This window comes from Pecten maximus, chromosome 5 (genome assembly GCF_902652985.1).
Source record: "Pecten maximus chromosome 5, xPecMax1.1, whole genome shotgun sequence".
Classification (NCBI taxonomy): Eukaryota; Metazoa; Mollusca; class Bivalvia; order Pectinida; family Pectinidae; genus Pecten; species Pecten maximus.
The window spans coordinates 21,639,445-21,651,494 of record NC_047019.1 but is presented as its reverse complement, the minus strand read 5'-3'; the positions used below and the strand labels follow the sequence as shown (position 1 = coordinate 21,651,494).

At 35.4% G+C, this 12,050-nt stretch overlaps 1 protein-coding gene across 6 annotated transcripts in view; it reads left to right on the top strand.

Annotated features, from left to right (window-relative positions):
- LOC117327498 (ATP-dependent RNA helicase DHX33-like) overlaps positions 1-11,588 on the top strand; it is a 35,502-nt gene extending 23,914 nt beyond the window's left edge. For 2 of the 6 annotated variants that reach the window (XM_033884519.1, XM_033884520.1), the window contains 9 exons: positions 863-953; positions 1,124-1,189; positions 3,734-3,822; positions 5,399-5,465; positions 5,848-5,952; positions 7,024-7,157; positions 7,648-7,717; positions 8,577-8,686; positions 8,981-11,588. In XM_033884519.1, coding sequence (XP_033740410.1) covers positions 863-953; positions 1,124-1,189; positions 3,734-3,822; positions 5,399-5,465; positions 5,848-5,952; positions 7,024-7,157; positions 7,648-7,717; positions 8,577-8,686; positions 8,981-9,059 — 811 coding nt within the window. In that variant the 3' untranslated portion in view covers positions 9,060-11,588. The remainder of the gene's footprint in view (positions 1-862; positions 954-1,123; positions 1,190-3,733; positions 3,823-5,398; positions 5,466-5,847; positions 5,953-7,023; positions 7,158-7,647; positions 7,718-8,576; positions 8,687-8,980) is intronic. The other 4 variants (XR_004532657.1, XR_004532656.1, XR_004532654.1 and 1 more) reach the window with 4 other exon arrangements.
- The last annotated feature ends 462 nt before the right edge of the window (positions 11,589-12,050 follow it).

Genomic DNA, 12,050 nt, shown 5'->3' with positions numbered 1-12,050 from the left:
AGGTTAGTTATACAGTGATATTGGGGCTACAGAAGTTAGTTATACAGAGGTTAGTTATACAGTGATATTGGGGCTACAGAAGTTAGTTATACAGAGGTTAGTTATACAGTGATACTGGGGCTACAGAATTTAGTTATACAGAGGTTAGTTAATAATAATACTAGGTTGACAGTATACAGAGTTTAGTTTTTCACTATTCTAGAATCCATGATATGCAAATGTCAGTTACCATTACCATTCAATGGTTTATTTATGGTTTATCAACATATAACAGTACTATACTTGAACCATGTTTTTATAGATGATACACATATATGTATCTTAAAGTATCTGGGTATACATGTGTACTTGATTATTGTACAAATGTAAAACTGACCATACCATGTACAGGTGAAGCACTGATCATACCTGTGGACAGGTTTAACATTGACCATACCTGTGAACAGGTGTAACACTGACCATACCTGTGTACAGGTGTAACACTGACCATACCTGTGTACAGGTGTAACACTGACCATACCTATGTACAGGTGTAACATTGACCATACATGTGTACAGGTTAACACTGACCATACCTGTGTACAGGTGTAACATTGACCATACCTATGTACAGGTGTAACATTGACCATACCTGTGTACAGGTGTAACACTGACCATACCTGTGTATAGGTGTAACACTGACCATACCTATGTACAGGTGTAACATTGACCATACCTGTGTACAGGTGTAACATTGACCATACCTGTGTACAGGTGTAACATTGACCATACCTGTGTACAGGTGTAACATTGACCATACCTGTGTACAGGTGTAACATTGACCATACCTGTGTACAGGTTTAACATTTTCCATTGTTTACAGATGTAATCTATCCAGTGTTGCCCTGCAGTTGCTGGCCATGGGGATCACAGACATTGTTAATTTTGATTTCATGGATAAACCTAGCACTGAGGTGAGGAACTCAAATGTTCTAGATACATGGTGTTTATAATCCAAAATCTCTGTTTTTAAAACTAAAAAATAACTCATATTTGAAGCATTTTGGTAACAAACTCTAATGTGTTGACATCTTTAATTCTTATGCTATAAAAAGTTAATGCTAAAGCCTCATGTTTGTTACAGTCCCTTATAGGTGCAGTACACCATCTCCACACACTGGGAGCTGTTATCAAAGAAAACACTATCAAGGTACAGTCTTGTTTACCTGTCTAAAGCGAACCCTGCATGATCAGGATTTGATGATGGTGGGCTATTCAAATCGCCCTGCGTCCGTGGTCCGTCGTCCGTCCGTCCGTCCGTCCGTCCGTCCCTCCTTCCCCCCATCCCTCCGTCCGTCCGTAAACAATTCTTGTTATCGCTAATCCTCAGAAAGTACTGAAGGGATCTTTCTCAAATTTCATATGTAGGTTCCCCTTGGTGCCTAGTTATGCATATTGCATTTTGAGACCAATCGGAAAACAACATGGCCGACAGGCAGCCATCTTGGATTTTGACAATTGAAGTTTGTTATCGCTATTTCTCAGAAAGCACTGAAGGGATCTTTCTCAAATTTCATATGTAGGTTCCTCTTGGTGCCTAGTTATGCATATTGCATTTTGAGACCAATCGGAAAACAACATGGCCGACAGGCAGCCATCTTGGATTTTGACAATTGAAGTTTGTTATCGCTATTTCTCAGAAAGTACTGAAGGGATCTTCTCAAATTTCATATGTAGGTTCCCCCTTGGTGCCTTGTGATGCATATTGCATTTGAGACCAATCGGAAAAAACATTGGCCGACAGGCAGCCATCTTGGATTTTGACAATTGAAGTTTGTTTATCGCTATTTCTCAGAAAGTACTGAAGGGATCTTTCTCAAATTCATATGTAGGTTCCCCTGTGCCTAGTTAATGCATATTGCATTTTGAGACCAATCGGAAAACAACATGGCCGACAGGCAGCCATCTTGGATTTTGACAATTGAAGTTTGTTATCGCTATTTCTCAGAAAGCACTGAGGGATCTTTCTCAAATTTCATATGTAGGTTCCCCTTTGTGCCTCCTAATAGTTATGCATTATTGCATTTTGAGACCAATCGGAAAAAAAACATGGCCGACAGGCAAGGCCATCTTGGATTTTGACAATTGAAGTTTGTTATCGCTATTTCTCAGCAAGTACTGAAGGGATCTTTCTCAAATTTTCATATGTAGGTTCTCTTGGTGCCTAGTTATCGCCTATGCATTTTGAGACCAATAGAGAAACAACATGGCCGACAGGCAGCCATCCTTGGATTTTGACAATTGAAGTTTGTTATCGCTATTTCTCAGAAAGTGCTGAAGGGATCTTTCTCAAATTTCATACACAGGTTCCCCTTGGTGCCTAGTTATGCATATTGCATTTTGAGACCAATCGGAAAACAACATGGCCGACAGGCAGCCATCTTGGATTTTGACAAATGAAGTTTGTTATCGCTATTTCTCAGAAAGCACTGAAGGGATCTTTCTCAAATTTCATACACAGGTTCCCCTCGGTGCCTAGTTATGCATATTGCATTTTGAGACTAATCAGAAAACAACAAGGCCGACAGGCAGCCATCTTGGATTTTGACAATTGAAGTTTGTAATCGCTATTTCTCAGAAAGTACTGAAGGGATCTTTCTCAAATTTCATATGTAGGTTCCCCTCAGTGCCTAGTTTTGCATATTGGGACCAATCCAAAAACAACATGGTCGACAGACAGCCATTATCGCTAAATCTTAAATTTTATATGTCACCTTCATCAGACATAATCAATGAATGTTTATACGTGATGTTACGATGACTAGTACGGTATGTACACTGTCACCTTCATCAAACAAATGACCAGGGCACTAATGACTAAATGACTAATCCTGATAGTTTTAACAAGATATGAAAAAGTAAAACATAGTTTTTGCAATCTTACAGAATATAAATTCAGTTGAACATCATTGGGCAAGATAATACTTTAGAATTATTCAAGTATTCAAGCTCACATCGAACTATAAACTGATAGGACATTAAATTGACTTCCTGATTCAGAATTGGAATTGGACAGAACATTTGTGTCATCTGTCACAGAATTTGAAGTGTGGTATAATAATTTTAATTATTATTTTCCTCACATTTTGTTGGTTTAACCCACTTCAGTATTCAGAAGTAAAAGATAACCATAATAACATCATGCTGGGTTTCTTAGCTTTAATGACTGGTTTCATCACTAAGGCGTGTCTTCATCAGAACCAGAACTTTTATTTCTGATTACTCAACTTTACCGCCGAACTCTCATTTTCTGGGCTTCACAGAACCACACCAAAACTACCTTCATGGGCGTTTGGTCTCCCACTCCCTGTATGTTCCACTTTAGCTTTGTTTCGGAATTGATTGTAGTTAACTTTATTATAAATGATATCTACATGCTCTTACATGTCATATGCATAGCATGTAATCCTGTCCCAGGGGGCCAGGACATCACCCGTTACTCAGTGAAGGGCTGGTCTTATTACGCACCAATGTAATACATTTGTTGGTTAATTCGGTAAACTGCATTAAATAAGGGTGAGCTAATACTTGTCATGGGCTTATATTGTCAGATAAAAACTTTATATTTTCCTTTCCTAATATCAAGTATGTTACTGTAAATACAGATCTTTGTCTGGAGTAACTAGTAACAGACTGTATCTATGTTAACAAATTAATCATGGCCTGGCACATTACCGCTTTGTATTTGTTATAGCTGACAGCTGTGGGGAAGAAGATGGCAGCTTTCCCTCTGGATCCAAAGTTGTCCAAGACACTCCTCATAGCCTTGGAGCTCCAGTGTCTGTATGTAACTTTGGGATGTTTTCTTGTCAAATGACAGGAAAACATCTGAAGTAATGATTCTTTTCCTTGTTTATCTGATATTAAATATTGTTGGAAACTTAAAGAAGTATGTCTAAGTAATTGTAAAACGTATTCATATCACACAGAGATGTGCTGAGCTAGATCACTGTAACGTACTTAATATGTATGTATCGTGATATGAGAAATGAATGTAAGCAGTACCTGGTGAATAACTCAGGTAAAATACCTGGTAAAGGACAGTCGTGGTAAATATCCCAAGTAATATGTTAAATATCAGGTAACCGAGTGTAGTGGTAAATATCCCAGGTGATATGTAAAATACCTGGTAACTTAGTGGTAAATATCCCAGGTGATATGTAAAATACCTGGTAACTTAGTGGTAAATATCCCAGGTGATATGTAAAATACCTGGTAACTTAGTGGTAAATATCCCAGGTGATATGTAAAATACCTGGTATTTTAGTGGTAAATATCTCAGGTGATATGTAAAATACCTGGTAACTTAGTGGTAAATATCCCAGGTGATATGTAAAATACCTGGTAACTTAGTGGTAAATATCCCAGGTGATATGTAAAATACCAGGTAACTTAGTGGTAAATATCCCAGGTGATATGTAAAATACTGGGTAACTTAGTGGTAAATATCCCAGGTGATATGTAAAATACCTGGTAACTTAGTGGTAAATATCCCAGGTGATATGTAAAATACTGGGTAACTTAGTGGTAAATATCCCAGGTGATATGTAAAATACCTGGTAACTTAGTGGTAAATATCCCAGGTGATATGTAAAAGACCTGGTAACTTAGTGGTAAATATCCCAGGTGATATGTAAAATACCTGGTAACTTAGTGGTAAATATCCCAGGTGTTATGTAAAATACCGGGTAACTTAGTGGTAAATATCCCATGTAAAATACCGGGTAACTTAGTGGTAAATATCCCAGGTGATATGTAAAATACCTGGTAACTTAGTGGTAAATATCCCAGTTGATATGTAAAATACCTGGTAACTTAGTGGCAAATATCACAGGTGATATGTAAAATACCTAGTAACTTAGTGGTCAATATCCCAGGTGATATGTAAAATACCTGGTAACTTAGTGGTAAATATCCCAGGTGATATGTAAAATACCTGGTAACTTAGTGGTAAATATCCCAGGTGATATGTAAAATACCGGGTAACTTAGTGGTAAATATCCCAGGTGATATGTAAAATACCTGGTAACTTAGTGGTAAATATCCCAGTTGATATGTAAAATACCTGGTAACTTAGTGGTAAATATCCCAGATGATATGTAAAATACCTGGTAATTTAGTGGTAAATATCCCAGGTGATATGTAAAATACCTGGTAACTTAGTGGTAAATATCCCAGTTGATATGTAAAATACCTGGTAACTTAGTGGTAAATATCCCAGGTGATATGTAAAATACCTGGTAAAATAGTGGTAAATTTCACAGATGGATAAAATAAAAAAAATGGCTATACATGTACATTTTTATATTTGAATATATATAATTATGTGATATCAGGAGACATATGTTTATATTTTCAGAGAGGAAATTCTTACAATTGTATCCATGCTGTCTGTTGATTCTGTCTTGTTTACACCCCAGAATAAGGTACGATATGGCAGGTTATATCCCCTGGTTTAATTATTTAATTGGTTACAGTTTCTTTAATGTCTGGCCAAAAATCTTTTGTAAATCTTTATGATATAATTTCAATAACAACAAATGTTTCACTCATGTGAGAGGAATTGGTCTATGTGGAATATACATTGTGTTTTAAATATACGGTCTCAGTCACTCAGCTGATAGAGCAGGCTCAGGAGGTAGAGCTGTAGAATTTACAAGCTGGAGTCCCAGGTTTCATTCCTGTCTGGGCACTCAGTATGAATGTGTTTCTCCCTGTTCTTTATCAATTCCTAAAGTTAAAGTGAGTGATATGTTTGAGACAATAAGTATAAGGGAGAAAACTCTAGATGTCCTTGGTTGGTTGTAGAGAGAAGAGGCACTAGCTGTCCGCCAGAAATTTGTGTCCAGTGATGGTGACCACATCACTCTCCTCAACATCTACAAGGCGTATAAAGGGGTCAAAGGCAATAAGGTAAGGTCAAAGGTCATCAAATTATATAAGTTATAGGTCAAAGGTACAAAGGGACTGAACACGTTTATTGTTTAACATTACAGTTTATGCCCAGTACATTACAGTTTATGCCCAGTACATTACAGTTTATGCCCAGAACATTACAGTTTATGCCCAGTACATTACAGTTTATGCCCAGTACATTACAGTTTATGCCCAGTACATTACAGTTTATGCCCAGAACATTACAGTTTATGCCCAGTACATTACAGTTTATGCCCAGTACATTACAGTTTATGCCCAGTACATTACAGTTTATGCCCAGAACATTACAGTTTATGCCCAGAACATTACAGTTTATGCCCAGTACATTACAGTTTATGCCCAGTACATTACAGTTTATGCCCAGTACATTACAGTTTATGCCCAGAACATTACAGTTTATGCCCAGAACATTACAGTTTATGCCCAGAACATTACAGTTTATGCCCAGAACATTACAGTTTATGCCCAGTACATTACAGTTTATGCCCAGTACATTACAGTTTATGCCCAGTAACATTACAGTTTATGCCCAGAACATTACAGTTTATGCCCAGTACATTACAGTTAATACGCCCAGTAACATTACAGTTTATGCCCAGTACATTACAGTTTATGCCCAGAACAGTAAACTGGTAAATTTTAAACCCTTTTGTTTTACTTCGGTGTTTTGCTGTTGGACATGATGATGGTACACTAGATCAACATGTTAATTTGCCTTACCATTTCTTTAGGTCTTTTTTTTTCTTTGGGCTGAATAAAATCTTTAACCGTTTTATTTTCCAAATAAAATTTCATGTTTCATCATTGAGATTTCAGTATATGTTAATATCCTGAAACGGTATTTCAATTGTTTTGTTTGTCTTATTGTTTATAATTTGAATATAAATCTTCTTTCTTTCTTTTTTTGTCTTAAAAAAATGTGTTTTACCACAGAGATTAAATGTACTACACTACCATAGAAATTTGTGTGTCAGAACATATTGATAATATGTAACAAATTGTATAATAATCTTTCTTAATATGTAATTGCTTTTTGCCTGTTGACAGGAATGGTGTCATGAAAACTTTATCAATGGCCGGAATATGTCAAAGGCAATGGATATCCGCAAACAACTACGACAGATCTGTGATAGTCAGACCATGGCGGTCAAGTCATGTGGTCAAGACACTAGTATAATCAGGTAAAGGTCTGTGGTAGTCCGTCCATGACCGTCAAGTCATGTGGTCAGGACATCAGTATAATTAGGTAAAGGTCTGTGATAGTCAGACCATGACGGTCAAGTCATGTGGTCAGGACATCAGTATAATTAGGTAAAGGTCTGTGATAGTCAGACCATGACGGTCAAGACATGTGGTCAGAACACTAGTACAATTGGGTAAAGATCTGTGGTAATCAGGCCATCTTAATTTACATAAGTTACAGGAGATGTTATCTTTGTTTTCTTTGGTTACAGGAGATGTTATCTTTGTTTTCATTGGTTACAGGAGATGTTATCTTTGTTTTCATTGGTTACAGGAGATGTTATCTTTGTTTTCTTTGGTTACAGGAGATGTTATCTTTGTTTTCATTGGTTACAGGAGATGTTATCTTTGTTTTCTTTGGTTACAGGAGATGTTATCTTTGTTTTCATTGGTTACAGGAGATTTTATCTTTGTTTTCATTGGTTACAGGAGATGTTTGGCAGCAGGCCTGTTCATGAATGCAGCAGAACTGCAAAAGGAAGGAGATGTCTACATTTCAGTAAGTCACTCTCCAGCCATTTTTATTATGACCCTGCCATAAGAAGGGGGGTTGCAATTTTTGTTATAGTGTTGCCAATTTCAATGTAAACACTTCACTCTTTGACAGATTTTGGTCAAACTTTATACGAAGGTTAAATATGAGTATACTTGACAATGTTGTGTTTCAGGGTTCCTAGGTCAAGGTCACATTTGCTATATATAGAAAGTCATCAACTAAATCCATTTAAACATTTAGCAACTTCATTCTTTCATGGATTTTGGTAAAACTTTTATACTAAGGTCACATGGCAGTGAGGCGTTTATAATATCTTACAGAAATGTTCTAGTTTCAGTTAAATTTCAATCGATTGATCCATAAATTGTGAGATTAAATAGTTACTTACTCAGCCACTGATTTTAATGTAATGATAATGTGATATGTTTCCGAGGATCTGGGAACAAATTGGGTTTTACCTCTGAAGGGTTATTCCATTAAAATATATCTACCCAGTGGGAACTCCAGATTGTGAAGCAGGGACCACCCATAGATTTAATTTAATTTAAACAGTAATATGTAACAGGCAGCATTTTCACTGGTACCCACCATGATAGAATTTCTTTATTTCTAGATTCCTCCCATTAGATATATGTAACTGGTCAGGAATAACCCTTAATAAGAAGAGCATTTGAATTTTATGTGGACATACAAAATAATTTAACTAAAATTTATAAGATTTATTCATTAAAATTTTTGGTTTTACCTTTTACATTTCTTGATTTAATGAAACATTAGTTGTATAATGTAGCTTTTTTTTTCTTTCAACACAATGTTTTAAGAATCAAAATTAAAATTAGTAACCAATATTTTAATTTTTAAGTTGACAACACGGGAGCCAGTTCATATCCATCCCTCATCAGCATTGTTTAGATGTAAACCTGCTTGTGTTGTTTACAACGAACTCGTTAAAACAACAAAGTGTTATATGAGGTGAGTTGGGTTTTTTTTTTCGTTTCACAACAGACAAGGTCCACTGTATGGACATTTCTCGTTAAATAGATCCTTTTAATCTGAAACCATGTTTATATGGAAAAATGATGCTCGGTTGAACCAGGCTTGTTAAATACAATGAGCTAGACAACATTCTTGTTCTGTAGTCAAAGTATAAGGTCATTAAATATGACATACTTGGGGGGTAATGAACATTCATGTCAGATTTCTGCTGAAATGAGAACAAAACATTTCCATTTAATATATTGAAGTTGTGTATTCTGTTTTACTTAGAGACCTCAGTGTTGTTGATCCAGACTGGTTGTATGAAGCAGCTCCAGCATATTTCAAACGGAAAAAGCCATCGAAATAATTATTTTTAGCCCCTTTGGGACAGAAAATGACCAGTATCTCCAGAAATTCACCTAAACATGAAGAAGACATGTGCATTGTGGTCTAGGAGTGACCATACTATGAATGTTTTATCAAGGTTTTAGGTCTAGCTCATCGGACGTGGGAAAGAATTCCCTAGATGTTTTATCCTTCATGGAGAGACAGAATTTTGCAGCTGTGTTATCAATGAAAAGAGACATGATTCCCAGTATTTTTAATTCCATAAATAGTGACTGGACTCCAAAGGATTTTATCCAGCAAAAAGGGAACTCTTTTTTATCCATTAGAAGGGACATGACTGTAGGTAATTATTAGTATACTTTTGTCTTGCTAGGAGAGGCATAGATCTCATTACCGGTTTCATCCAATTTGAAATGGCAGCTGAATAGTTTTATCTAGATAAGAGACCAGAAGTACAGTTTATACACATAAGGCAGCACATGGGGCAGAAATACAACTGTAACTAAGTAACAGGACATAGTTGTGATATTATCAGTTCACAGACTTTACAGCCAAGTTCGTATGAAACATTCACAGACTTGTGAAACAACATGAACATAAATTAGTTTTGTTGAAAATATGGATTATGATTATGGTACCTACACATTTCCGACATGATCATAGCTGTATGCTAAATCATGGATAACATCAAGAATTTGTTTCCACATAAAATTAAATTAAATAAACAAATTCATAGCTGCATTACTACAGATTTGAGGAGGTTTGAGGCACTAACTTTCACAAAATTTAGAGAGGTTTTTATTGCATTTTAATGCTTCATTTAGAGAATCATTAAAACTAAATCTGGTCTTTTCAGATTAACAGATTTATCCATGCATGAAAGTCCTGCAAATAGTTGCTGGTCTTGTCCGCCAGATGTAAATACTGTGAATACACCTGTAGGAACTCAATTTTCTAGTCTGTATATAAAATGTATTTTTCTTTAACCCAAATAACCCTTTTTGTAATTCTGAAATATTTAAATACCATAGTGCTATACATGTATATCTGATCAACTTGGTTTCCTTGAAACTTGAAAAGAAAGTGTTAAGTAATTTAACCTGCAATAAGCTCAGTGGACAAATGCATAAACTTAAGATACAATGTATACATAGTGGATAGGTTTATTATACGACAATGAAATGGTATTTATTGACATTTTCACAGAAGTGTAATAGACAAGCTTACTACCAGGGCCCAGTTGTTCAAAAGGTGATTAGGCTTATCACAATTGAACAACAATATTAAAATCATGATTTTTGACAAAATTTTCTGAAACTATAACACTCATCAGTCTCTTCCTACCTGCTGATTTTGAAGAATAAACATACATTGGATTTGAAGTACATGTAAAGGAGAAATGAGATTTTCACTAATCAAGTGATTAAGCTAATCACCCTTTGAACAACTGGGCCCAGGCATGGGTTTAGTCAGCAATAACAGCATTGCTCTTTTTATGTTATGCAAGTGATATCTTTTTTTCCTGTCATTAGTAAGAGTAAATCAAGCACACATGTTATGGTTTTAGGTCCCATTTTACATATTAGAGAGTGTAAATCAAGCAGACCTCTCTTAGTTTTAGGTCCCATTTTACATATTAGTGAGATTTTAGGTCCCATTTTACATATTAGAGAGTGTAAATCAAGCAGACCTCTAATGGTTTTAGGTCCCATTTTACATATTTAGAGAGTGTAAATCAAGCAGACCTCTAATGGTTTTAGGTCCCATTTTACATATTAGTGAGAGTAAATCAAGCACACATCTTATGGTTTTAGGTCCCATTTTACATATTAGTGAGTGTAAATCAAGCAGACCTCTCATCGTTTTAGGTCCCATTTTACATATTAGTGAGAGTAAATCAAGCAGACCTCTCATCGTTTTAGGTCCCATTTTACATATTAGTGAGTGTAAATCAAGCAGACCTCTCTTAGTTTTAGGTCCCATTTTACATATTAGAGAGTGTAAATCAAGCAGACCTCTAATGGTTTTAGGTCCCCTTTTACATATTAGAGTAAATCAAGCAGACCTCTCATCGTTTTAGGTCCCATTTTACATATTAGAGAGTGTAAATCAAGCAGACCTCGCATGGTTTTATGGCCCGTTACTTGAGTTCCTGCTGTTGTTATGTTTTTCATGATTTTGATAATAAACCCAAGTACAGATTATTTTTATGAAATTTGACAAAGTATGTTGGCAAGGAAACCAGTAAAATTATTTATTTGAAATTTCCAATATGAATTAATGTCACTTTTGATGTTTTTAACATGAATGTTATTTCTTATTCCAAATACAAATAATCATGTTTTATATTTATGAATGAGAAAACAGTGCTCTTACCGGGCATTATCTTTAAAAAGATGTACACGTGAGAGATTGATGGGAAAAGATTTGTTTGAAAACAAAGTTATTTTTCAATATAAACGTGATAGAGTGAAAACCTTGATATTTTGTTATGTTATATTTTGACAACTTCTGATTTTTTGAAATAAAAATTTCCTTGAAATACAAATTGATATTTTTGTCCTTGTTTTATAGCCTTATGTAGCTAGGACTACTGAACACTGTCTCTTTATGTAAACTATGAAGCAAGAAAGAAACTATTTGAGAAAGGAACCGTGTCAAATGCTCTCTGGAACATCATACCTCTTGAACTTCAAAATTGTATAAATGTCATTTTAGCTCCATACTTCTTGTCTAACACTAGAATAGGTATTAGAATTGTAAAACTTGTCTAAACAAGAAACTGTCTTCTGAACTCAAGAACCATCATCTACAATCTAGAGCTATCGTCTGAATTCTAGAAAGATCGTCTGAATTTTAGAATGATCGTCTGAATTTTAGAATGATCGTCTGAATTTTAGAATGATCGTCTGAATTCTAGAACAATTGTCTGAATTCTAGAACAATAACTATTATCTGAACTGTAGAACTATCTTTCAAACTCTACAGTTATCGTCTGAATTATTGAACT